Raw genomic sequence first — 26276 nt, forward strand, 5'->3', positions numbered from 1 at the left:
TATCGTCGTAACCAAATAGGATAAGTTGCAAGTCGTAAGTATGGCAACAAAGAAAGCAAGGGGTACTTCTGCACAAGCCAAAGGAAAAGAAGCCGAAGAGCTTATTCTCGATTATATGAAACAACAGTATAGGCCATACTCCGTAGCAGATATCGTTTTGAACTTGAACGGCCAGATTAACAAAGCTAATGCAATTAAGGCATTGGAGAACTTGAGTTCTAGAGGTGAGTTAGTCTGTAAAGTTTACGGCAAGCTGACTTACTACGTATATAAGGAAATTAGTTGTGAGGAGGATGAAAACACCCACTTCGATATAACTGAAAGAGTCAAAACGATAGAGCAGAAGAACAAAGACATGGAGAGTTTATTAGCTAGCTTGGAAAATGGTACGTATGCTAGTTGAGTCGTCTTTTTTGCTTTTGATGGTATTAACAGACTAAAGAATATAAACAGATCCTTGAAACACCCAATGATGAGATGCTTGTATTACAAGTATCTCAATTGGAGCTGGAAGTACAGGCACTTCAAGAGAGGGAGTCAGCTTTCAAAGGAGCCGAAAATGAAGGTGTTAATGAAGATACTCTAAATAAATACAATGACTATTCTGCTGCTTTAATGAAAGAATATACCTCAAGGAAGAGAATGGTACGTAATGAAGGCGTGTTTCCCTCACTAAGTAGTACTAACATTTCAAATTCGTGAAGTTTCAGAATTTTGTTGAAGTTGTTAAAGAAGGGGCAGATGATTTTGAAAAGTTCATGGTATGTAGTCAGTATTTGAAGTATTTTGCAGTTTTATCATTTTTTATACAAAATACCCCAAAGGAGAAAGTTAGTTACTAAACTTCACCAACAGGATAAAATTGGAATTGATATGGATGAAGCCAAAGCATATCAGTCCTTATAGCATCTTTTCATATCTTAGTAAGTAATTACTGCTCAGAGTTATAGTAATGTATGTGTTAGCAGTAAGATAAGTCTGTCGCACGCTTAATTTTTTTTTTGATCAGAAATATCTTTAATACTTTTTCCTTATCATATACTATAAAGTTAACGATTAGTTTGAGCTGGCAAATTCGAGATGATTCAACTGATTTCAAAGAAGAAGATTGACCATTTGATTCTCAACTACTTTATTGAAGAGGGTCACCAAGAGGCTGCGCTAAGTTTTGCCAAAGAAACCAAGATAGATTTGAGCAATCATCGAAAGCAACAACCGAAACAGAATCAAACCAACCAGTTCATTAAAAATTTAAGCAATGACTCTACAAATAGCGCTGATCGGTTTGCGGACTTAGTTGAGGACTACCTCCACCAAGCAGAAAATACGAATGGCGAAGCATCATCGACTGCAGCACCCAATTTGTACGATAATGATGGAAACAACTCTCGTGAAGTGAACTCCAAGATTGTTGCTGGTTATTCCACCATTAATAAAAGAAGAGAGATAAAATATTTGATTTTGAAAGGTCAAATAACGGATGCGATTCAAAAACTTAGTGAATATTTCCCAACTATATTAGATGCAAATAATTTACTACATTTCAAATTATTAAGATTAAATTTGATTGAAATGATCCGTAATCATAAACTCAAAGCTAAGAATGACCAAGAAAGTGAAAAAAAGTTTTTGAATGATATTTTAACTTTTGTTAGAGAGAATTTGGTTAACAAGGTGACTAATTCATCTAAATTGTTAAAAGAATTAGAAATCACCATGAGTTTATTGTGTTTTAATTTTGACCCTAGCGTTAAAAACATAGAAGATCAAAAGGATTTGCCCGATGAGTTAAGGTCATTATTCAATTTGTCCTTAAGAAATCAATGTTATAAAGTGGTGAATCAAGCCATTTTAAATTTGGATCATAATAATATCAAAGGTTCAAGAGCAATTAGATTTAGTAATGAAGCCAATGACGATAATGAAGTTCAAGATGAAAATTTTACTGGTCCCAAATATTTAGAATTTGATTTCAATGATTTGGATGAGAGAAGTTTAATAAAACATGAATCCAATGATGATTCTTTCGAGTTTGAATCGAAACCAGTTGGCAAAACAACCAATCCGGATGATGATGTCAATATGTTGGGAGAAAATGGAGAAAAAGGTGAAGAAGAACAGGAAGAAGAAGAAATCAATTACGACTATAATTTGAGTTATGACAAAAATGTTCTATCTGTTGAAAATAATGTTCAATCGCAGGATAACCTCATTCAGGATGAAGAATTTGAAGATGAATCACAGAACGCGTCATTAGAATCTAAACTAGAAAGAATTATTAAGTTATGGGTTATAACCGAAAGAAATATTATTGATGCTAGAGATAAGAAGAAAAACGATTGAGATAAACCTGGAGTTTATATTTGATTCATATTATCAATTTTACGACGAATTTTATTAATTAAATTGTAGGTATATATGCTCGAGAAAAAAGAAGCGTTCAAAGACAAATCACTGAGTCGATGACATTACCAGTTTCAATGTGAACTTTACTTAAATATTGCAAGTCTTGATCCTCTTTAACCTCTATATTCTTATTATTATAGATTCTAACGTCATGTTTAGATAAACTTTGAGAATTTTTTCTAAAGTCACGGTAAAAATCAGAGGTATTGAAAAGATGCAAGATTTTACCTCTCAAATGTTCTATAGTGGAGCCAAATTCTGGTTCTGGGTTATTTTCGAAATCTTCTGGACTCATTTCAAAATGATATTTTATAAATCTTGGTAATTTGAATAAATTAGCGGCCAATTGATTTGTTTTTGTCCAATTCAATACATTAAATGGTGAAGATTGCCTTAAAGTATAGTATTGTTGCAAAAACTCATTATCCTTTGAGTCAATAAGATTCAATCTCACATAAACATGGGCACAATGAACTGGAACTTCAGTGAAAATGTCTTTGGCGTGATATTCCCAAAGCCCTAGATATATTCCAGACCAGTATACAGTTTCATAACTAAGTAATAATACGAATGAAGCAAACAAAATTTCCGATATAATAACACTAATTCTTGTTGTTACAAGGTTCGAAGTAAAATGATGCGCTGATAACCACGTAACAATAGTTTCATCATATTTTTTCACCCAAGTTATTATAGTATCCAACATGTTGATCACTTTTGGTCTTTGTTCTAATTTTTTCAACTAATCGATTCAACCTTCTAACCCTATTCCAAACCAAAACTCGAGCTTGTCCAGTAGTGAATGCCCAGATTATTGATATGGCGTATTCTTATCAGCAAAAGATACCAAAGTAGCCATCTACAAACTACGATAAACTCTGCTTCGCTCGTGTCTTGTTTTTTAACAATCGTTTGATCGCATGAGGTTGCCGAAACTCGGATTTTTTTTTGTTGATTTTTTGTTCGATTTTTATCACCAGTATTTCCGTACACCAGAAGTTTCTTCAAATAAGAAAAGAAGCTTGAGCTGATAGTAAGAAGAAAGAAGGGCGACTGGCTAAATATAGTTACAATAGGCGTGACACCAAACCCAAAAGGCTACTGCTGGTTTGTTTATTTACATTTTTCGTGTGCTTTATGTTTATTTACTATGTCAATGAAACAAGGGATTGTCTTGATCTTAAATAAAGGGTCGCGGTGTTGCAAATTGATTGTTGCAAAACTATTGTCAAAAGACAAAAAGTCAATTTGGGACAATAACCCCAAACCATAATAAAAAAAAGATATAAACAAAGGGGAATAGATCTTTTGGAAGCCAGCTTTGGCAATGTCTAATACCATTTAGAGCTTTTACAGCCTGTGTCTTTTCTAGGGTCTTGGCTGTATTGCTGGAAAACTAGAGTTTTTTGTGGAACAGGACGGATTTCCAGAAATCAAGGTTCCTGTTCGGACTAATTTCTAGCAGAACAACTGGCGGTGTTATGATCGTGCTATTGTTTGGTCTAATTCTTTTGATTGTAGTATCTTCACTTGCTTGGTGATCTAAGAATGGAGCAGGACTCTGCCTTTGCATTTCATTGACGGAGTTACTTTACAAGTCGTAAGGCAGTCTCGACTAGCCCAGCATGGCAATCGGTTTACCCAGAGCTGCTCTATGATCTTCATTTTTTAACATTGGCAAGAATAGTTTGAGTCAATGCTATTATGGTCAGGGGATTTTCCCTCGTGCTTAATGATACCTAATTCTAAGGGTGCTCTTTCCATCTATTAACTTTACGAGTTAAGATTGTTCTTTATATTAGGTACTTTGGCTTGGCTATTGTAGAAAGTTGGGCGTTTTGTCAATTCTCCTTCACGACAAGGTATAAAACCCTCGTCGAGTCCAAAGGTTTAAACTTTTTAAATTCTCCTTTGTATTGAAAAATTTATACTTATAATTAGTTATTTCTTCCAGATAGTCGCTCGTTATATTAACTCCCTCTGGATAATAAAATTGAAAGTATACTCAATGAAATCAATAACTATTTTATTGTTTTTGATCTTGCAGCTACTCTGTGTAACTGCAGCTCCAACCTCTCTTTTGAAACCATCCCAAGATAGTTGGTATAATTTACCTAAAAATTTTGAAGATGCTCAACCAGGTGATATCTTGAAATGGAGAAAAACTCCTGCCCCTATCGACTCTCCTTTCTTTACTTTGAATATTAGAAACTCCTGGCAACAAATGGTAAGATCTACCGATTCTTTAGGAAACCCAACTGTTGCAGTCTCAACCATCATGCAACCTTATAATGCTGATCCTTCTACTTTAGTCTCTTACAACCCCATTGAAGATGCTGTCAATATTGACTGTAGTCCTTCGTATGCTTATTTGGATGGTGCTGACAACTCTACTGCCACTACTCAATCTGAAATGTATATCATTCAATTGGTTTTAAATCAAGGTTGGAATGTAATTGTTCCAGATTGGGAAGGCCCTAAAAGTGCTTACGTTGCTGCTGAACTTAGTGCTTACCAAACTCTTGATCTGATAAGAGGTGCTTTACAAACTAAAAATATTACTGAAATTAATTCTGGTGCTAAAGTAGCCATGTGGGGTTACTCTGGTGGTACCATTGGTCCACTTTGGGCTTCTGCTTTACAATCTAGATACGCTCCAGACTTAAATGATAATTTCATTGGTGTTGCAGTAGGTGGTACTGTAACCAATGTCACCGATACTGCTGTTTTGTTAGATGGTAATGCTAGTGCAGGCCAAGTTGCTGCTGCGTTAGGTGGTGCTGGTGAACAGTATCCAAGCTTCAAAACTCAATTATTTAAAAGTATGAATCCTGATAAAGTTGACAAATTCAATAAAATCTATAAAACTTGTTTGGATGATTCCCATGAAGTATTCTTGAATGACAACTTCTTTAGTGGTGAAGATAAATATTTCCCAGAAGGTTGGGAATTCTTACAAATCCCAGCAATCAGAGATGTTTTAGATGCTAATACTTTGGCCATTAATAAATCAGATGATATTCCTCAGTTCCCAATTTTCTTTTATCATGGTCAAAAAGACATTACTGTTCATATTGATACCGTAGAACGGGTTTTCAATAACTGGTGTTCTTGGACTGATACTCCAATTGGAAATAAGGATAATACTACTTATACTACTAAAAAACGTGGATTATCTTTAGAGTTTGCAATTGATCAAAACAACGACCATTATCAACAAGCTAAACAAGGTATTCCTGCTGCTTTCGCCTGGTTAGATAAAAGATTCAAAGGTGAACCTCACGTTGATGGCTGTAGCAGAATTGAAAGGAAAAGTAACCTTTTATATCCTGGGGTGGCTAAAGGTGTTATTGAATTCGTTGAAGCTGCTGCTAAGACTTTGGTTGGAGCTAGAATCGGTCCAACCAATTCTATCTTTGACTTATTTGCTAATGGTATGGAAAACTTACCCGAACTCAATCTTGACCTTGATCTTAATCTCGATCTTAATATCTCGCTTTGAGTCTAATTGCTTACTTTTATGCCATGTTACAATCTTATTCTCACCTCTTTGCGCTCGATATAGAACTCTCCTAAACAGCTTTGTATACTAATTTTTTTTTATATTTATTCAACCAGTGTGATAGTATTCTTTTCTGAAGTAGAATTCCCATTTGATACTACATATGACCTCTAAGCACCTAAGCTAGAATCCCACGCAAGTCTTCAATCCACAAGAGCGCAAAGTTTTGGTCGTATGAAATCGATTGTTGATGATTAATTATTGTTTACTCGTTTGTATCCCGCAGTATTGTTTGCTTTGTATTATACAAAAGTTGGCCCGAGGACTATCATCGGCATAATTAACTGCCTCGCTGCTGAATAACAATTCCAGGGGAACCAACATGGCCTTCAATGGGATTTTCTGCTCAATTACTAGTATAAGTTGTTCCATTTTTTGCAACTTCCAAAAAAAAAAGACCAAAAAAAGAGCATAAAAGAAGAAGTAAAGAAAGACAGGAATGAGAGCCAAAATTTCAACTAACGGCCATAATCTGCCATGGCTTGAGCTAACCTCCAATTTTCAGCCTCAAAAGCTCAGAAGTACTCCCAAGTAGAGGGGAATTGCTGTTCACATCTGGTTGGTTTTATTGTAAACAAAAAAAAAAACAATGAATCCTCGATCAACAATAGAAACAAAGCTTTTGGTAAACAAAATTAAAGAAACCAGCAGCGAACGAGTGAAATGAGTGATTCTGTTAATCCATAGTAGAAGTCCAGTCATACTCATCTCCAGTCCCTGTTGTCTCTATGAAGACCACAAGTGATTACAAAAATCCCCAATGATTAGTAGAACCCAGCGAAAGCATGTATTTTTTTTTTTTTACGACTGAGATCTGATCTCGGAAATATTCATATCCAGCAATAAAGTTTAAACAGAGCTTAAATCTGGAAATAGCGCCTAACAACAATATGTATCTGGCTTATGTTGGTTGGTTAATATTTTCCTCGTTAAGAAGGAAAACCAGTTTCCAAATTCAGAACCCTCGAACTTAATGACTCGCATATTTTGTCGATTGCAAAATTGCCAGCTCTTCCAGTTGATTGTTTCTATTGACATGCTTGTTCGTCACTCATGGACAAGGGCTAAATGCGCCGAAGAGATTTCGATAGTAACTAGAAAGTGTACCAAATCAAGAATCAGTGGCTGGATCATACTATTTATAGTAATGGGCCAAAAGAAATCTTACTGAAAATGCCCTATGAATCAATATCGCTTACGGCCAATTCAAAATACTGGGTTAAGTTATCTATTGATGGTGAAATCTATTGTTATTGAGCTTGCATCTAGTTCTTGTTATAGTCGTAACTCGAATTTCAATCAGTGATTTTTGTTTCTCCAGTTAATTGTTCTTACAAAGAAGTTCTTAAGTTTCAAATCTTGATATAAATATCGACATGATTCTCTTTGAGTTTCGACATTTTGTTCTGAAGATTCTGATCATTGTTAAACTAACTTCTGTTTATAGTAAGACATTGTTTTATTAAACCAAAATGTTAGTCGAAAATTGGTTAACTTCGATAGTATTGATTTTCAGCTTATGGTTTAATCAAGTAAATGGTTTACTCCAGCCTCTGAAAGATGATTTTTATACTGAACCATCCAATATCTCAGCTTATAAACCGGGGGAAGTAATTAGAAAAAGGTCAATGCCCCAAGAACTTTCTCCTTATTATCCAGCTTCTTCCAGAAAAGTATATCAAATTGTTTATTGTTCCCAAGATTCTTTTGGTAAAGCAGCTGCTTATGTTGCTACCGTTTTTGAGCCAGATAATAATCCAGACCCTTCAAAGCTTCTTGCTTACCAGGCCATTGAAGATGCTGCAGATCCTGATTGTGCTCCATCGTATACTTTCGCTGCTAATACCACTTGGGTTAATTCAAATGGTAAATTTGAGTTATTATACATTGAACATGCTCTACAACAAGGTTATTACGTTGTTGCACCTGATTATGAAGGGTTAAATAATGCATTTTGTGCCAATAAAAAAACTGGTTATGCAACTCTTGATAGTATTAGAGCAGCTAAAAACTTTGATGGAACAAAAATTGATCAAAATTGTAGTATTGTTACTTGGGGATATTCTGGGGGTTCTATTCCTGGATTATGGAGTTCAGTTTTGGCTGAATCTTACGCCCCTGAATTAAATATCATTGGTGCTGCAATTGGAGGAGCGGTACAAAATACTACCTCTGTTGCCCTTGCAGTTGATGGTACTTATAATGCTGGTATTGCAGCATTAGCCATTAAAGGAATGATGAATGAATACCCTGATATGGAAGATTACATTTATAATGAAGCATTAAGAAAAGATAAAATTGCAGATTTCAATAGAACGTCCGAAGTTTGTTTATTATCGTCTATGATCGTATTTTATAATGATAATTTCTTTGGCAGCGGTAATGATTCATATTTTAAAGAAGGGGTTAAAGCATTAACAGGTGGCCCAGTTAAAAGAATCACCGAAGAAAATGCAATTGATCTTGAAAATGACCCATTACCAAAATTTCCAATTTTCCTTTACAGCGGTAAACATGATATTGAAGCACCATTAGAGCAAAATGCTGAGTTAATTTATGAAATTTGGTCTGAAAGAAATATTAATTCTTTAGAATTTGAACTTGATTCAATTGCAAATCACGAAGCTGGACTTTACTTAGGAGGACCTGCAGCATTTGCCTGGATCGAAAATGTTTTCAATAAAGGACCAGTTGTTAAAGGGTCTGAGAAGAAAGAGAGATTAACAAGTTTACTTTACCCTGGGGTTGACCATAATATTGTTAAATTGACCTACCAGGCATTGCAACAAATTCAAAGGAGTGGCTTACCGGATATTTTATCTGAACTTGAAGGTAGTCTCATTGGTAACATACAACAAGCTATGAAAGTTATTAACTTACTCTAATTTAATTCCCCGATATCTCTTCAATTCTATTTATTTATATATGTATTATTAATAAATCTACATTCAGTAATAAGAAATAACATGATTAAATTGAAGTATGTAAATATTAACCAGAAGAAATGAAAATCGCTAAAAATACAAGAACAAAATCAGAATCCGAAATACTGGACAAAGGGAAATGACATACCCATTCATCCAAATTCAAAGCCATGGAAACGGGCTAAAGCAGAATTTAAATCATTTTCGCTAGCGTTCCATCTTACCATGAGCTTAAAAGTCTAAATACAATAAACCATCACAGGTAATTTTAGAAGCCTCCTTGACTGAGGAATCTAGAGACTCAACTTCTTGAAGAATCTTCTGTTTTTCTTCGGGACTAAGGACGTAAGGATATTGCTTCCCCTGGATACCTTCTTGTTGTTCATGGGCTAAAGCAGTTCCATTTTCTTCATTAGTAGTTTGGGGTTGTAAACTATTGGTCAGATATGAAAGGTTGGCCGCTGGAATTGTACCGTTACTCACAACAGGATCACTCAAAAACGTGGAAACATCAATTAGGTTATCGTTCAACTCATTAACTATCCCATTTAGTTCTTGTTGTCGCTGCTGCTGTTTTAATAGCTCCTCTTGAATATTCTCGTCGGAGTGAAGATGCTGATTGCCCAATAATGAGCTTCTTTCATTGAATTCGTCCTCATTATCGTAGTCTGGACGTATGCACGAGAGACAGAGACCCATTCTGCTAGCCTCCAACGATCCTTAGTTAGCTCTTTATGGTAAAGAAATACCCTGCTTCTTATACCCTAAGCTCGTTCCTCCCAGTTTTGGTTTTGTCCAAAAGGGTAAATGACGAAAAAACCACACCCGTACATACAACCACACCCATACCCCAGCTTATCGCACGTGACCACATCTTTGTTGCGCTAAAAAAATTGCAACCACTGCTTGAGTCATCGAGCGATAAGATTAGGCTGAACGGAAGAGGTCTGAGACTGATTTGAAGATCCGATGACACGAAGGATAGAGTTACGGTTAAAGTTGATTTGTATTGTAAACGAAGCGAATATCATCGCCCTTTCTGAGTCAGTGCAGGATGTTCCGTCTGCTGTATACACAGGGCAAATTTCAAAGGTCCATATGAAACTTTTATCCGAAGTGAATTGCTAGCAAAAGTCACATCATCACAAGATGACTAAGAATATAAAAGCATGTATATAAACATCCATAATATATATATATATATATATATACATATATAAATATACTATATATGTATATGTACTGCTAAAGGTTTGCTGCAAGTTATCAATCACAGTATTGTCTTATCTTTCGTTTTTTATAGGTGCACGGGCCAGGGTATCAGTTATAGTGGTTATCTTCTGCAACCGTTACTGTTATAGTAGTTACTAGAAATTGTATTGCTTTCTGATCAGATCAACTTAAAAGAAGCTTATTTTGTATTAGCAGCTATTTCCAAACACACCAAGAGTAAGGATGGCACAAGTATTATTTCAACTTCCAAAAGAGCTTTTGGTTCACACGTTATCATTCCTCCAACCCGATGAATTAGCATCCAGTTTTGGACTCCATGAGTTATTATACGCTGATGATGGTGATCCGTTTACCCAGATAAGACAGTTGGCATTATGGGCTAAATATCTGGATCGAAACGTTGCAATGAGTAACAATGTTTTTGAAGGATTGAACCAACTTGATTTATTGCATTTGAAATACTTGATTAAGTACAATATATTGATTCGACCAAAAGAGATATCGTTTGTTTTATTTGATTTTACTAACTATGCTGGTTCATATAAGTATTTTGAAGTGATCAACACTTATTATCTTGAATATTTGAAGAAATTCACTGATTGCTTTAGTATACAGTTAATTTTGGTTGAGAATGTCGAAATTGATAATTACTTGGTCAAATCAATGTTTGAACCATTTAATTTAAATAACTTCAAAATCAATTGGTTTACAATTAAATATTTACCAAATTCAATGACTGGTAATCAACAGTTTGACTTTGAGGATTTAAATGACCGAAACGCAGAGTATAGGATTAATGATTTCCTTAAAAATAACGATGGTTTGATGGTTGAAAATTTAAAATTACATTTATTCAGCTCAAATAACTTATTGCATCATTTAAGAAATGATCCTTCCAGTGATAATGCTTGCTTTTACTGTAATTCCTTGAAAACAATTGATTTCTCCTATAATAATCTAAAGGATGATGATTTGCAAAATATTAATTTCCCGCAACTGCTCGAATATTTAAACCTTTCTAATAACAACCTTTGCTTTTTATTAAATCATAATTTCAATCTAACTTGTTTAATGAATTTGAAAGTTTTGAATATTTCAAATAATAATATCATGCAATTCAACTTTAATACCAATCACTTGCCCTCGGATCATAATTATCAATTGGAACACCTAGACTTATCCGGTAACAACCTTACTGATTATCAAGATTTATTCAAAACTAACAATTTATTTTTCAAAAACTTGATTTCAATTGACTTATCTAGAAACTTGATATCAAAATTATCGTCTTTCCCTTCATTGTTAAAACGCATCAACCTTAATGGCAACCACTTGAGCAACTTTATAAAAGAACTCAATGGCGAAATATTTCCTAAAAACTTATTAGAGCTCTATATCAGTTTTTGCAGAATTGTCGGAGAGAAAAATCTTTATCCTTTGTTTATTAGTCATTTGATATTTGAAGAAAACCTCTTCAAACTTCGTCTTTTGGAAATTACTGGCGGTGCAATTGATTACTCGAATTTCCATTCCAAGTCTACTTTACCTCTTCATTTACAAGTTTTATAGAGTGAATACCTTTAATAAAATAAATACCTGGTTGCAAAGGCTGCAAAAAATGCTAAATAATACCTTTTTTTTAAACACTTGACCTATTAGCCAGCTACCATAAGAGATCACCTTATCACTTTCGTTCAGCCCATTCATTGCCCATCATTCAATACAATTATCGTAAGTGATGGTTTTTATTGAATTTAGTGTTCTACTTGTGTTTGACTGTACGGGTTTATACGCTCACCGTTTGATAACCTCATCCTCAACTTTATAAGGGGGTTGCCTATCTTTAACAGCCTAAGACCACCTACTAATCTTGAATAAGATGTCAAAGGCATTGAGTTTATTAGCATTTGAAACCCTCCATAACAAACTTTTCCAAGAGTCAACCTCAGTTACTTTAGCAAAGTTCAATGATTTAACAGAATCATCAGCACTGGACTATCCGGAAAATGCTCCTCTTTTCATTACTTGGAATAAATCGGGCCAGTTAAGGGGATGTATTGGAACTTTCCAATCTTTACGTATTGAAAATGGTGTCAAGCGTTTCGCTCTCACCAGTGCTTTAGATGATCCTCGTTTTCCTCCAATAACTAAAAAGGAGCTTCCCTTGTTATCAGTTTCGGTGACTTTATTAGACAATTTCACGCCTATAAGTCTGCCTCTTGATTGGCAGATTGGCTTGCATGGTTTGAAGTTGCAATTCGAAAAAAATGATGAATACTATTCAGGGACTTTTCTCCCAAGTGTAGCGGAAGAGCAAGAGTGGGATCATAAAACAACTCTTTATTATCTTCTTAAAAAGGCAGGCTACGATTTTGCTGTGAAATCCAAAGTCATCGAGTTCTATGAAGATGGTCTTCAAGAAGGTTGGATTCAATTAGAAAGATATGACGGTTTAAAAAACCATTTAGTTTATGACGAATTTATTAAAATTAGAGACAAGGCATGATTGTCATAAAAAAAAATTATATGCTGGTCATTTTCTATGATTATACTTGAAATTTTTTCGAAAATCCCTAAATACTTCATATTAACATCATTTTTTTATTCTTCAATACTACAAATTATACTTTTAACATTGTTATACATTATAATCGTAGACAGTTAGAGTTTATGTACAAGAACATTTTGAATTTAACCATTGATTATTTTAACTATATGAATTTCCGTCTTCAAAGTAGTCCATCAAGGCTTTATCGATCCAATCACAGCCAGTGTCAGAAACAGGTGATATATTTCCCGTTTCCATTAAAACGTCATAATTAATATCACTCGGTATAACATCGCTATTCAATAGATTATTCAAGTTGACAAGATTTTGTCTTTGTTCATTTTGGTAGAAGCTGAATTCGTTAATATATTCAGGTCTTTCTTTTTGATCAATAGCGATACCTTGATAATGACTGGCTTCTTCAGAACTATTGGAAGTCGAATTTTGATTTGGTGGAGTTGAATTAGTCAAATGATTGCTGAAGTTAGAATTAGGTGTATTATCATTAATACTATTCGAATTGCTACTAGAATCCTTAGCATGATCATCAATACTTTCAGTCTTAAGACCGAAACTCTTTAATTGTGATTCAATCTGTGGCAACTCGTCTTTTAGTTTCGAATAAAGTCCAGGACGTAACTTACTTAAAGAATCTCTTATATGTTTAGTCAATCTACCAGATAACTTCCAATGTTTAGAAATTGGATAGATGGCCGACAACGACAACTTTATGTATTCAGCCAAAGATGACAAATCATCATTTGTGAACGAAGAACTATCATCTTCTTCTTGAGATACATGAAGCTTGTTTTCAATCCATATATAAGCACTCAAATGAACCAACGATGCCAATGCTAAAGAGCATGCAAAAAGTGGAGTCCTTTTCAAAACCCTTGTAGCACTGGTATCAATAAGAACTCTTACAATCGAGTCAGCTGCCTCAATGGTTTTCGAAGTTTCAACTATTGCAATCGCATCACCTTTAAGTCCGGTCGCAAACTCTCTAGTTTCGTTATAGTCGCCACCAACACACCGTGGAACTTGAGGTGACTTGATTTTCCACAAGTACGAAAAGGGACGATGAACGAATATTTTAGCATAGTTGAGTAACAAGATAGATTGATGAACACCCTCATTGACAACACCATGTTTGTTGATCAACAAAGGAGAGTTATACGATGGTGGATCACTAAGTTTCATTTCCATAGTTGACAATCTAGCATTCAAAGGTGCCAAATGTTTGTCCAAAGGCTGTTTGTTTATGATAGCAAGATTAAGTTTAATTGCACTATTAACTAAAAAAGCTGCTTCAGCTCTGCCTTTATAATCGAAAACATGAGCTGGTGGATAGGTTGGATAATTTACTTCACATTCAATTGAGCTAAAATTGGTTAATGTTTTTCCATCTGCAGATCCAATGATAACATCAAAAAATATAAGCTCCCAAAAGAGCCTTCTTGCCAGATCAGATATACTCTCCTTGGAAACAGATCGAAGTCTATCTGAATCGTATAGGCGATTATTACGTTCATTATCAAAAGGGGTTTTCGAGTCGGATGGAGTAAGTAGCTGAGGTTTATTTTCAAAACCATGCTTAGCATCAAGCTTATTGATATCAAATTCTTGAATCATTTTTATAGAAAACTGACGTAAAATCTTACTGAAGTCATGAAGCGCCGAAACGTGAGCAATAATGGAAACGAGAAGAAGCGATATCAAGGAAACAATATCGAGGGAGTTGTTCTTCTTTATAAGGTCGAGACATTGTACTAATCTATCAGATATTAATTCTGAATTATTGGCATATATATCGGTTTCCTGACCCTGAACAATCACTTGCATTATATACAAAAGTTCAAGTTTTGCACTCTCATCTTCAAAATATGATTTAAGCTCTTCTTTTCTAGGTAGTAATGGATGAGCGGAATGAAATTTCTCATAATACTTATTTATTATTACATCAGTTTCATTAGCATCTATCTCGAGCATATTTGAAGGGTCTTTTATGGAAATCCCGACATTCAATTTCTCCAATTCTGAAGGAAGATAAGGAGGTTGATCAAGCCCACCGTTACCACACATACAGTTTGGTAATTTTGGAAGACCGTCTTTTTCGAATCTTGGTCTCTTTCTAAGTTGATTAATTTTTATTTCACTATCGTTAGCGTCAACCACGGAAGACTTCAATTTACAACCATTTCCTGAACATCCAGGCTTACTACAGCCACCTGCAATTGGTTTCTGATAGAATGCATCCTTATCAGGGTCGACACCGGGGGCATCTATTCTTCTATGAGGTAAATCCTCAATTTCCGTACTTCCTTGTTGGTCGTTATTCTTAGTTTTAGACTTATCAACTTTACTAACACCTCTTTTTCTGGAACCCCCCCTCTTACTTTGAACATAGGTACAAACAGTCCCCGTTTTCACACATTTCAGACAGCTAGGTAGCTCACCGGAGCATTTGAAGTGCCTTGAACGACAATTCAAACATGCCCTAGAAACGTGCTTTACATTGGCTCTTTGTTTCACCGGTGGTAGCAGAAGGTTGATTTCTATCTGACGTTGTCTTTCAGCTTCTAAATCTTTATAAACTCCATCATTACTGGACAAAACAGCAGGATTGAATTCTTTCGAATGTAAGGTCTCGTTACCGATCGGTGATTGAGAAGTTTCATCTCCTAGAAATGATGGTGAGGTCTCGTTATGAAGCGATACCTTCACCTTAGTTTGAGTATGGTTATCAGTGCTTTCTTCTGCGGAAGTAGCACGCATTTTGGTATAACCCTTGGTTGTAGATATCACAATTATTCAATGGGTCGATAATTTAGCGGAGTTGAATAAAACGAGAAAGTCACTTTCAAACCCCGTACTTTAAAAGAAACGAACAAAAAAAAAAAAAAAAGAGCAGAGGCAGGCTCTAAAAAAGACGAAGTACATACGAATATCCCTTTGAAATGAATGACTGTTCAATAAGATTCAATAAGGGAACGGTTCGATAAGGGTACGGATGCCTATGGAGAAGAAGAAAGGAGAAGAAATAGACGAATATTAATATATTAGGATGAAATCTATAAATACTATATAAATTGAATATGTAGACTTAATTCAAATAACCTTTACAACCAGGAGCACCACAAAGACATCTGATACGTTCTTCATCATTGGTTTCTCTCTCAAACTTGTAATCATAAGTGAGCTCTTCATTAGCTTCAATGTCACGTAATGCGTAAATAACGATTCTTTTCTTACCTTCGACCTTGATAATTTTGGCAGTGCAACTTGGGTTACAACAATGATTGATGAATCTAGCGATACCACCCTTTTTAGTTGCATCAATAACGGTATTTTCATCGATTCTGAATAAGTATGAAGAACCAATACCGGTCTTTAAGTAACTTTTTTCTCGGTGTTCGGCAACTTGTTGCCTTATGCTTTCACCAACGTATTCAATAATCATTTCTTTAGCTGCAATTGGTTCCAAAGCATAGAGACCCCAATTATGGATGGCCGATCTTGCAAATGAAACAGGCTTTTTACGTTTAGTCAATGCATTAAGATTTAAAATATCAGTTTCACTTCCAATCATTTGTTTCTGTGCACTAATATCAGCTGCAAATCTTCTATTATTAGCTCTATTAACACGAGAACTTTGGATATTATTATTGTTTTGATTGGAACTATAGTTCCCAGCTCCACTCTCTTCATCATCATGTTGAACCGTTTTAAGTGGTTTATGTATTTTACGGCGATGAGGTAAATACTCAATTTTATCAGCATCCAAAATTTTCCGGTATCCTTCACTTTTGAAAGAACCAGTTTTACATTCCAATCTAGAGCTTAGAGGACCGGTGACTTCTAATCCATCTTCGGCAGCTTCCTCTGTAACTGAAGAATCCTTAAGATCTTTTTGTTTCCATGCCCAATATTCAATATTTTTGATATGGGAGGCAGGCTTAAAATCAGTGAACAATTTCTCGGCCAATTGAACATCTTCTTCATCTCTAATAATCGAACGAAGTCTATCCAAATCAAAGGGATCAGAGTATCCAACGGGTATTTCGTCATAAACCGGTTGTGGAGTCTCAAATGTTGGTTGGTATTTTTCTTCAATTTTCGAATAGTCAATATCCTCAAACGGTTTCTCATCTTCAACTTCAGATATGACTTCGTCCTTCTTATCAACATCCATATCATTGAAACTTTTCTCCTTAGTTTGATCACTAATTACTTGCTCATTATCTTCTTCTTCAGAGGAAGAATCATACAAGAATGATCTAGTTAGCTTCTTACGCTTGTTTCCCTTGTCCTTCGGAGCTTCAACCTCATGTTCTCTCTTCAAATTAGATGGTTGAGGGGTGGCCGATTCACTCATTTCGTCTTCAATGTCAGAAACATCACTATCGTCATCATAGTTAAGTGCATGTTGCATTGGTATCAAATTCTTCCTCTTGTTACTTGAAGGTAAACGATTTGCTTCAGACTTTTTATTAAAACTAGGTAAATTTGCCTTTGCTTGCTGATATTCTTTAAGTCTTCGTTGTTGTTCTTCTCTTTTGGCAGCAAGAACAGAAAGAGCATTTTGTCTGACTTGAACGGACTTGTCTATGATATTTGCAGATTTTTTAACCTGTTCAGCTGCTTCTTTCTCTTTAAGTTCTCGAACGAGATCGGGATAATGGTCATGACTCAATAAATCAAGAACCACCGGTGCGATAATTCTTTCTCTAATATCTTTGGCAAGGAATGTTTGAAATTCTTTAATTAACATATTTGCAGCCTCATCAACAACGTCATGTTGTACATTACGAGAATTATTATTTTCCTTACTTTCGAATTCTTCTATATGCTTAGTGACATCGAAGTTCTCTGGAATTGCTAATTCCATAAACATTTTGAATTCAAAAAATTTTCTACCATCTTCATTATGGAAACAACGATCACATTCTTTGAGCGAATTGAAAACAACATAAAAACCAGTTTTATCCGACAAAACTCTTGTCCAATCGTATTTATTAAGAAATCTTTTAACATCCTGTGTTGAGATTTTCATAGTAGATATATATCTGTCCTGTATCAAGATGTAAGGACGGTCCTTAATGTATTTATTCAAATCCTTAGGTAGCATGATACCAGATACCACTTTATTTCGATGTCTTATAGAAAGAATAGTTGTATTTGATTTGTATCTGGCAAGTGATGAAGATGAAGAGCTTGATTCTGAAGCATTCACGCTAGAGATAGACGACTTGGAGGTAGTAACAGAAGAAGCCGATTTGGAAACTTCTCTTCTTTTCTGCTCTTCAATTTCTAACTTTCTCTTGATTTGACGTTTTTCTTCTTCATCTCTTTTGATTTTTTCTGCATGGAGCCTATCTCTTGCAACGGAAATTTTAGAATTCATCAATTTATTTTCATGATCATTTAGTCCGATTTTCAATTCAACTCCATCCACTTTAGGTTGGTCCGTTTTCAAAACTTTTAATAATTTCAAAGCAGATCTCATTGCTTTATCAGGAGATCCCGGGAATGTGAAAGTGGCAATACCAAGAGGGACTCCATTTTCCGGATCGTTGATAAATCTCATATTTTTGATTGACTCACCGAAACTGTCAAAAAAATTGACTAGGTATACTTCACTAGTGGTTGTTGGAAGATCCCATACAACCAAATCAGTTTTGGGAGGACTACCTAAAGAATCTTTATCATAAGTGAACTTAGGTTGGGGTAATTGTTTGAAAGGAAATTTCTTTGATTTTTTATTGGGTTTTAAGAAATAATGAGATGCACTGGAACCATTTTTTCTAGGATCTGTTAACGAAGATGAGAGTCCTTCACCATTAAAACGAATTTTCTTTGATTTTGCTTTTCTTTCTGGTTTTGAAAGTGACTTATCTAACTCAGGATCGTATAAGACTTTATAATTTTTCTTTGGATCAGGAGTAGTATTATAAGGAATTTTTTGTTGAAGATTAATATTATGCGTCAATTGAGTGAAATTTTCATCAATTGGATTAATTCCAGTCAACGGATTGGAACCGCTTAACTCCTTTGCAGGCTTAGGGGCCGAAGGCAGTAAAGTCGACGATGCAGAAGCCGAAGGAGAATCTTTGAAATATTTAGGATGCAGTGCGGTTGAGTTAGCAGTCGAGCTGGATTTATAATTTGAAGATAGAACCGAATCAGTAGGTGAGGGCTGGGACGAGGAATTATTAGACGAGTAACGATTATCGTATGAGTGATAGTGATGACCTTTATTCAAGTTAACATTATTATTGAATGAATTCCGGGAGTTAGTATTGCGTCGACTCAGATCATCGAATGAATTATGCTTATTTCGATGATCAAATGATGCTGCTGGTCCTGAAGGTCTTCCAAAGGGCCTTTGTCTCCAGTTATTCTTATGATTGAATGACATTATGTATATATATTATACTTATTTCCGAAATCGAAAAATTTTCCAATTTTGAAATGTTCAAGCTAAACCTGGGAAAAAACACCCCTTCACTCCTTCAAAGCTGCCTAGCAAGTAAGCCTGGGTTTTATCTTCCAACAGAGTTGATCCAAGCACTAGAAGTGGTTGATCAAGCGTGTTTGCTGATTCAGCGAAGACCCAAAATAGACCTGAAAAATTAGCAATGGAACCAGATCAACAGAGACAACCAGTCAGAAACTAAATGAACAAACTATAAGGTGTCTGCGGGTACGACTCTTGACAAACAAAAGCTTATAAAGTCGGCTTGTAGACAAGGATAAGAAACTGAAAGGGAACAAGTCTTGCGTCTTTGATAGACCTCCATATTATGTTTTCTATTTTTTTTTTTTTTTTTTTTTTTTGTTTAAGCTCGCACCTTACTAAATAAGGCATATTGGCATACTAGAAAGACCAGTACTAGTACACTAGAAAGACCAGGACTAGTACACTAGAAAGACCAGGACTAATACTACAATACTATCAGTGCAACTACACCCACGAGTCTGTAAGGAATATATTAATGAAATAAATAATGTTTTTGTTTTATAATGAAACTAAAAAAAGAAGAAATACTTCAGGTACTGGCGAAAAATGAAGAATTCAGAAAAATGTGAATGAATGCGTAGTCAACTTTCATGAATGAGTAATATACAAGATAAATGAGTATGTAGGATGGAGAAACAGTCCTTACTTGGTTCTGATATGTTTTAATGGTCCGGCAGAGTGATAAAAGTTAGCTGCGTACTCCTTCTTTCTGAAATGTCTCTTTTTAGGTTCTTGAACGTAATGATCCCAACCTTGGCCCTGGGCAAATCTGATGGCTGCTTCTTTAGTATCAAACTTCATGATAGTACCTTGCATATAATCAGCAGAAGATTGGTAACCAATCAAGTCATTTTCCCATCTATTACCTTTACCTAAAACGTCCCAGTCCAATTTCCAGGATTTGGCATTATGATGACCGGATTGAGTAGCTGGCTTGGACTCCAAATAGATTCTGACTACTCTGTTAGTACTCAAGTCTTGCGGAGCACCAGAAACAACTTCGTTTGATCTTATTTTGGTTTCGTCGTAAGGAACTGGTTTTTGCTGAAGAACCGAGCCGGTGGCAAACGCACGAGCGCCGGCTGGCGCTCTGACAGAACTCAACGATCTTAATGTGGATCTGGCAATCATCTTATGTATATCTATACTGTCGATACGGGGTATTCAAAGAGTAGCTTCAACAAATTTCTAATTAGCTTTCGCAGAGTTCTGGTTGGCTCGTTTTCCACATCGGTATCAAAATTACCCGCACCCCAGCACACAGACCGGTACACCACCAGCATATATACACAAACACCCGTGCACCAGAAGAAGTACATTTTTCAGACACTGCAGACGTAATTCCAACTCTCTGGTTGTAGTACCTTGCCATGAGTAATCCACAGTCCAAACAGTCATTGAAGGACGTGCTACCGACACTTGCCGAGCCGTATCCGGCACAGCTAGTGCTGACGTTGGAGTCACTTCATCTGATGAGCCTACAAAAAAATCCAGTCTTGCCTAATAAATCAGAAATAGCCAGATACCATATTTGTGCATACTTGACGGCAGAACGATACCAACAGCAGTTGAAGCTACCGCTGCCATCTTTGAACAAGATTCCTGCGCAGCCCAAGGTTGTTAATAAGATCCTCGATGATTTCAGAGCAAATGTATTGAATGGGTTCAAATCACCAACCAATTCCCCCCGAAAGAGTATGGCAAGTCCATCGCCTTTCAATACGCCAACGAAAGGATCAAACAACAAACTCAACTTGTCGCCCAGCAAGAACGGACCGTCGACTCCAAGGGTGAGCTCCCCCTTGAAGAGACTACAGGCATTGAGAGATGAAGATGGTGCTATTGGCAAAAAATCAAAATCAAATAATGCATTATCGGATGCTGCATCTCCTTTCAACCCTAAGAATAATCCAAAAACTCCAACAAAACAGTCTGCTCCAGGAACCCCGGGGACCCCTTCCACCCCAAGATACCAAAGACACATCACCATCTCGGACTTTATTTCTTTTGCCAATAATTTTTACATTCCATCCAATGTCACTCCGCAAATGGTGGAGTGTTTTCTAGACCAGAAACATAAATTCACCAAGAAAAACGAATGGCTTCTTGCATGCGGAATGATCCACGCTGCCTACGTGAGAATCAACCATAAGCTCATCAACTACACCATGGGTGCTAAAAAAAAATTGGAAGACCAATTGTTCCAGTACCAAAAGGGAGGCTTAATGAAAGATAATATGAAAACCTGGATCAATATCATTGAAGAAGCAGTCAAAGTGGAACCCTGGGTCATAGACCTAGATAAAAAATTCATCGATGGCACTTGGTCTTCTCTGACCCAAGACAACATTCAAACGTTAGAAATTACTGCAAAACTTGGGAAAGGCTGGGAAATCGTTGAAAAATTCGGAAGTATGGTCACCCCCGATACCATGTTTGATTCCAACACCCAAAACACTTACTACTCTACCTGGACCTCCAAGGTCTTATCCGAACTAGACTCCTAACACGATACATAATGAACTTATATAAATGATCTTATATGTCCCTGTATTATGTGTAAATACCGTAAAATCTTTCAGTCGCGGGATGCTTCAGGAAGTTTTTTTTTTTTTTTTATTAGGCAAAAGCATCTCGACTTGATGCTTTAGTAGTTATTCCTTTTTCTATATAACACAGTAAATATACTCGAAGTATACACCTAGGCCTTGGTTTAGATACCCCCAGAGTCACAGCATAAGTAGATACCGTTCGACGTATCACCCGACTAAACGAGAAAAGAAAGAAAAACACCAAAGTAGGAAAATAGACCCAGTCAGTAATATTTCACACTGCCAGATCTACTAATATAACCTTGCTAGAAGAGATAGATCGATAAGTATCGAGCCATGAGTGCCATGAAAAGAAAAATCTCCAATGGGGTTGGTGTTGATTCACCTAACAAAAGAGTGGCCCCTGTTCAAATGTCACAAGACCAAGATGACGATGAATATATGTCTGGGGAATCAGAAGATGATCCACAACAAAGCTTCCCAATGGCCATTAGTAATAACAGTAATCAATGGCAGCAGACGATTACTTCTGTCATCAAATGTGTTGTTTCTATTCAATTTGCAAACATTACGAATTTTGATACAGAACTATGTCTTACTAGTGAAGCCACCGGATTCGTGGTTGATTCCAAGAGAGGTATAATATTAACCAATAGACACGTTGTTGGGCCAGGTCCATTCAGCGGATACGCAGTTTTTGATAACCATGAAGAAGCCGTCGTTAAACCAATTTATCGTGATCCAGTACATGATTTTGGTTTTTTACAATTTGATCCAAAAAATATAAAATATATGACTCTTTCTCAATTAGACTTAAAACCTGAATTGGCTCAGGTTGGTACAGAAATTAGAGTTGTTGGTAATGATGCTGGTGAAAAATTATCTATTTTGGCAGGTTTTATTTCCAGATTGGATAGAAACGCTCCTGATTATGGTGCTTTGACTTATAATGATTTCAATACTGAATATATACAAGCAGCAGCTAGTGCTTCTGGTGGTTCTTCAGGATCTCCAGTGGTAAATGAAGATGGATATGCCATTGCATTGCAAGCAGGTGGCTCAACTGAAGCATCCACCGATTTCTTCTTACCGGTGTATAGACCTTTGAGAGCCTTACGTTGCATTCAAAATGATGAACCAATAACCCGTGGTGATATTCAAGTTGAATGGGCTTTGAGACCTTTTGATGAATGTAGAAGATTAGGTCTCACTCCAGAAGCTGAAGCAAGAGCTAGAAGTTTATTCCCAGATAAAATTGGTTTATTAGTGGCTGAACTTATCTTACCTGAAGGCCCAGCCGATGGTTTAATCAAAGAAGGGGATACTTTGATATCCATTAATGATACTCCAATTAGCACTTTTATCAAAGTCGATGAAATATTGGACTCGAACGTTGGTAAAACCCTTGAATTCGTCATTCAAAGAGGCGGTAAAGAATTAAAACAAAGTATAACAATTGGTAACTTACATGATATAACTCCAGACCAATATGTCGATGTTGCTGGTGCCTCTTTCAATAACTTATCTTATCAAGTTGCTAGATGTTACTGTATCCCCGTTAAAGGTGTCTTTATTAATGATGCCTCTGGGTCATTCGAATTTTCTACTTTTGATAAAAATGGTTGGCTCCTTCAATCTGTTGATGACCAACCTACTCCTGATTTGCATGCTTTCATTGAAGTCATGAAAAAGATCCCAGATAGACAAAAAGTTACCATCTCCTATAAACACGTTTCGGACTTACACCATGAAAATATTCATGTGGTTTATATCGAAAGACATTGGCAAAGCACTTTTAGATTAGCTACTAGAAATGATAAAACCGGTTTATGGGACTTTACTGACATTCAAGACAAACCTGTTGAACCTTCTAAAATTACTCCCAGAAATGCAAAATATATCGATATTCCATTTGAAGACGAAGAAAAAGCTGGATGCTCATCATTAGTAAGATCTTTTGTACAAATCCGTACTATTTCTCCAATTCCACTTGATTCATTCCCTCACCGTAACGAAATCGGCCATGGGGTTATTATTGATGCAGAAAATGGGTATGCCCTTGTTTCTAGAAGATTTGTTCCTCATGATATGTGTGATATATTTATCATTTTTGCGGAATCCGTGGATATACCAGCCAAAGTTGTATTTTTACATCCAAATCAAAATTATGCTATCATTAAATACGACCCAAGTCTAATTTTGGCTGATGTTCGTGCTCCTAAACTTAGTAGCACTCCTTTGAAAAGAGGTGAAAAATCATTTTTCGTTGGTTATAATTTCAATTTAAGATTAGTAACTGATGATGTCAAAGTAAGTGCAGTCTCTTCCATTAATGTTACTCCAAATGTATTATCACCACGTTATAGAGGTACCAATTTGGACTGTATTTTATTAGATAGCAAATTATGTCTCGAATGTGATACTGGTGTTTTAGCCGATTCAGATGGTACAGTTCGTGCATTCTGGTTATCATATCTAGGTGAAAGTAATTGTGATAACTCAGGAGATGTTTTATATAGAATGGGTTTAGATGTTACTGATGTTTTGGATATTGTTGATATATTGAAACAAAACAAGGTCCCAGGCTCTTTGAGAATCTTAGATGCTGAATTTGGTGCAATGACTGTTTTGCAAGGTAGAACTAGAGGTGTTCCTCAAGAATGGATTTCTAAATTTGAAGACGTTTCCCATGATGAAGTCAAGTTTTTATCAGTGCAAAGAGTTTCAGCACCAATCCTTAATCATCCGGTCAATCCATTGAAAACTGGTGATATTATTTTATCAGTCAATGGAAACATCATTAAGAGTATGAGGGATTTCAAAGTTATGTACCATAACGAAACCTTGAATTTCAAGGTGATAAGACAAAAGAAAGAATTGGATTTGATAGTTCCAACTATTGATACTAGTAGTATCAATACATCTCATGTTGCAACTTGGTGCGGTGCTCTTTTACAAGCTCCTCATCATGCTGTTCGCCAACTCATGGAGAAGATTCCATCTGAAATTTACGTTACTCGTAAGAATGCAGGTGGTCCAGCTCATCAATATGGTATTGTCACCAATAGTTTCATTACTCATGTGAATGATCAAGAAACTAAAGACCTTAAGTCATTTATGGAAATTGTTAAAAAAATCCCTGATAACACCTATGTTAAAATCAGATTAGTTTCTTTTGACCACATTCCAATTGCTATATCAGTTAAAACTAATTATCATTATTTCCCATCAGCTGAATTAAAGAAAGATGACAAAGGTGATTGGGTTGAATATGAATATAAAAATACATAGATTTTTATAGAGTTCCTTACGATTTTAAAAAAAAAAAAGAAACAAAATTCGTGAAAAGTATTTATTGGTATATATATACAAGATGAAATTAATGAATAGGCATTATGAAAACATGTAAACTTCGTAACTGAATACTGTCAAGATAATTTTTTATGGTAAAAATTTACTCAATTTTTTGACTTTTTGACCTTTATCTGAAATCAAATGAGTACCATCGAAATGATTCATGGAACGAGGAGTAAATTTACCATTACCATGATTTCTATGTCCCGATCTTGCCTTAAGACCAGTACTTGTTCTTATAAGTCTTTTAGCAGCAGACTTATTAGTTTTGATCTTAGTTCTTGTTTGAAGCAAGACGTTCATGGCCGGCTTTTTGGCAAATATTATTCTTGATGCCGATTCGAGAAGATTTCCAAACATATTGAGCTCCGTATCACTAGGCTTGTGCAGCTGACCTCTAAACCTTTTCAAACCTATTAGATCTTATTCCGAGTAAGTCAAATTTTTTTCTTTCAGAATTTTTCTCTTCATGATATATTAACACTCGCACGACCGCCGTATCAATATTTCATACCCCAGGTCCGGCCTTACTTCCATTAAGGCTAATCAGACTAACTGGACTCGTTTTCACTAGAGCTATATCCATTGAGAAGGTTGGATATTTGAATGGAGTCCTTGTTGTTATTGTTGGGTTCAGCGGACTCAATTGTAGGAGACTTTACCTTACGTTTCTTAAAAGATATTTTAGTGTTCTCTGGAGTCAGAATAGGCTTTGCCAATGGGGGTTGATGCTTTTGCTGGTCCTGATTTCTTTTCAAGGCCCTGTACCTCGACAACTGCTCTTTTTCCTCGTCTTTGGCCTTCATTTCATCTTCTTTTGCTTTAGTTTTCAATTGATCATAAAATCTTGCAGATTTTTCATCTAGCTTGTACGAAGAATTACGTGACTCTAGGTTTTCCTGATACTCTTTATATTTTTGTTCTTCGGTTGTTAGTATGTCCCAATGACTATTACAAATTCAACATACCTCTTGACTCTTTCAACTGATCTCTCAAAGTCTTCCTTTCCTCGTTTTCCCCAGCAAGACCCTCTTCTGGATCTGCTTTTCCTTGTCTTGGTTGCTCGCCAACCTCCGACTTAACCAGTTCATTTTCCTTCACGAAATCAGGCATTACTCAGGAGATTGGATGGATACTGTTTTGGGGTAATTTGACTGTGAACCTGTTCCCATCAACA

General features: G+C 35.8%; 16 protein-coding genes across 16 annotated transcripts; 8 read left to right on the plus strand and 8 right to left on the minus strand.

The window, feature by feature from the left end:
* Window positions 1-40: 40 nt before the first annotated feature.
* On the plus strand, window positions 41-2386 carry HYPBUDRAFT_10813 (uncharacterized protein; the record flags this gene model as incomplete). The annotated part of the gene is made up of 4 exons (XM_020218613.1): window positions 41-386; window positions 443-645; window positions 705-761; window positions 1102-2386. 4 exons carry the CDS (start codon window positions 41-43, stop codon window positions 2341-2343), a joined length of 1848 nt encoding a protein of 615 aa, XP_020076684.1. The 3' UTR covers window positions 2344-2386.
* Window positions 2387-2440: 54 nt separating this feature from the next.
* HYPBUDRAFT_108399 (uncharacterized protein) lies at window positions 2441-3112 on the minus strand (the record flags this gene model as incomplete). Its single annotated transcript, XM_020218629.1, has 1 exon — window positions 2441-3112. The coding sequence occupies one exon, from the start codon at window positions 3110-3112 to the stop codon at window positions 2441-2443; it is 672 nt and encodes a 223-aa protein (XP_020076685.1).
* A 667-nt stretch (window positions 3113-3779) lies between these two features.
* Window positions 3780-4036, minus strand: HYPBUDRAFT_152482 (uncharacterized protein). The gene has a single exon (XM_020221038.1). The coding sequence runs from the start codon at window positions 3977-3979 to the stop codon at window positions 3803-3805; it is 177 nt and encodes a 58-aa protein (XP_020076686.1). The 5' UTR covers window positions 3980-4036; the 3' UTR covers window positions 3780-3802.
* Window positions 4037-4357: 321 nt separating this feature from the next.
* HYPBUDRAFT_152483 (LIP-domain-containing protein) lies at window positions 4358-6023 on the plus strand. Its single transcript, XM_020221039.1, has one exon. The coding sequence runs from the start codon at window positions 4415-4417 to the stop codon at window positions 5906-5908; it is 1494 nt and encodes a 497-aa protein (XP_020076687.1). The 5' UTR covers window positions 4358-4414; the 3' UTR covers window positions 5909-6023.
* Window positions 6024-6877: 854 nt separating this feature from the next.
* HYPBUDRAFT_152484 (uncharacterized protein) lies at window positions 6878-7194 on the plus strand. Its single transcript, XM_020221040.1, has one exon. The coding sequence runs from the start codon at window positions 6942-6944 to the stop codon at window positions 7137-7139; it is 198 nt and encodes a 65-aa protein (XP_020076688.1). The 5' UTR covers window positions 6878-6941; the 3' UTR covers window positions 7140-7194.
* A 231-nt stretch (window positions 7195-7425) lies between these two features.
* On the plus strand, window positions 7426-8921 carry HYPBUDRAFT_152485 (LIP-domain-containing protein). The gene has a single exon (XM_020221041.1). The coding sequence runs from the start codon at window positions 7441-7443 to the stop codon at window positions 8851-8853; it is 1413 nt and encodes a 470-aa protein (XP_020076689.1). The 5' UTR covers window positions 7426-7440; the 3' UTR covers window positions 8854-8921.
* A 20-nt stretch (window positions 8922-8941) lies between these two features.
* HYPBUDRAFT_152486 (uncharacterized protein) lies at window positions 8942-10030 on the minus strand. Its single transcript, XM_020221042.1, has one exon. It carries the CDS (start codon window positions 9589-9591, stop codon window positions 9124-9126), a length of 468 nt encoding a protein of 155 aa, XP_020076690.1. The 5' UTR covers window positions 9592-10030; the 3' UTR covers window positions 8942-9123.
* Window positions 10031-10347: 317 nt separating this feature from the next.
* HYPBUDRAFT_156394 (uncharacterized protein) lies at window positions 10348-11694 on the plus strand (the record flags this gene model as incomplete). The annotated part of the gene is made up of 1 exon (XM_020222195.1): window positions 10348-11694. The coding sequence occupies one exon, from the start codon at window positions 10348-10350 to the stop codon at window positions 11692-11694; it is 1347 nt and encodes a 448-aa protein (XP_020076691.1).
* On the plus strand, window positions 11590-12658 carry HYPBUDRAFT_152487 (uncharacterized protein). Its single transcript, XM_020221043.1, has one exon. The coding sequence runs from the start codon at window positions 12005-12007 to the stop codon at window positions 12629-12631; it is 627 nt and encodes a 208-aa protein (XP_020076692.1). The 5' UTR covers window positions 11590-12004; the 3' UTR covers window positions 12632-12658.
* Window positions 12659-12832: 174 nt separating this feature from the next.
* Window positions 12833-15448, minus strand: ZCF2 (Zcf2p; the record flags this gene model as incomplete). The annotated part of the gene is made up of 3 exons (XM_020218632.1): window positions 12833-12968; window positions 12995-13004; window positions 13087-15448. The coding sequence occupies 3 exons, from the start codon at window positions 15446-15448 to the stop codon at window positions 12833-12835; spliced, it is 2508 nt and encodes an 835-aa protein (XP_020076693.1).
* Window positions 15449-15712: 264 nt separating this feature from the next.
* On the minus strand, window positions 15713-17591 carry SET1 (histone methyltransferase; the record flags this gene model as incomplete). Its single annotated transcript, XM_020221044.1, has 1 exon — window positions 15713-17591. A coding segment is annotated over exon 1 (1786 nt), but the record flags the coding sequence as incomplete, so codon positions are not given.
* A 2244-nt stretch (window positions 17592-19835) lies between these two features.
* Window positions 19836-20324, minus strand: HYPBUDRAFT_107563 (uncharacterized protein; the record flags this gene model as incomplete). Its single annotated transcript, XM_020218563.1, has 1 exon — window positions 19836-20324. One exon carries the CDS (start codon window positions 20322-20324, stop codon window positions 19836-19838), a length of 489 nt encoding a protein of 162 aa, XP_020076695.1.
* A 239-nt stretch (window positions 20325-20563) lies between these two features.
* On the plus strand, window positions 20564-21700 carry HYPBUDRAFT_156399 (origin recognition complex subunit 6; the record flags this gene model as incomplete). Its single annotated transcript, XM_020222196.1, has 1 exon — window positions 20564-21700. One exon carries the CDS (start codon window positions 20564-20566, stop codon window positions 21698-21700), a length of 1137 nt encoding a protein of 378 aa, XP_020076696.1.
* A 173-nt stretch (window positions 21701-21873) lies between these two features.
* On the plus strand, window positions 21874-25036 carry NMA111 (Nma111p; the record flags this gene model as incomplete). Its single annotated transcript, XM_020218619.1, has 1 exon — window positions 21874-25036. Exon 1 carries the CDS (start codon window positions 22082-22084, stop codon window positions 25034-25036), a length of 2955 nt encoding a protein of 984 aa, XP_020076697.1. The 5' UTR covers window positions 21874-22081.
* Window positions 25037-25186: 150 nt separating this feature from the next.
* HYPBUDRAFT_107389 (uncharacterized protein) lies at window positions 25187-25459 on the minus strand (the record flags this gene model as incomplete). The annotated part of the gene is made up of 1 exon (XM_020218549.1): window positions 25187-25459. The coding sequence occupies one exon, from the start codon at window positions 25457-25459 to the stop codon at window positions 25187-25189; it is 273 nt and encodes a 90-aa protein (XP_020076698.1).
* Window positions 25214-26260, minus strand: HYPBUDRAFT_152491 (uncharacterized protein). The gene is made up of 2 exons (XM_020221045.1): window positions 26068-26260; window positions 25214-26021 (listed from the first exon to the last, which is right to left on the minus strand). Exons 1-2 carry the CDS (start codon window positions 26210-26212, stop codon window positions 25651-25653), a joined length of 516 nt encoding a protein of 171 aa, XP_020076699.1. The 5' UTR covers window positions 26213-26260; the 3' UTR covers window positions 25214-25650.
* Between the last annotated feature and the right edge of the window lie 16 nt (window positions 26261-26276).

This window comes from Hyphopichia burtonii (genome assembly GCF_001661395.1).
Source record: "Hyphopichia burtonii NRRL Y-1933 unplaced genomic scaffold HYPBUscaffold_3, whole genome shotgun sequence".
NCBI classification, from domain to species: Eukaryota; Fungi; Ascomycota; class Pichiomycetes; order Serinales; family Debaryomycetaceae; genus Hyphopichia; species Hyphopichia burtonii.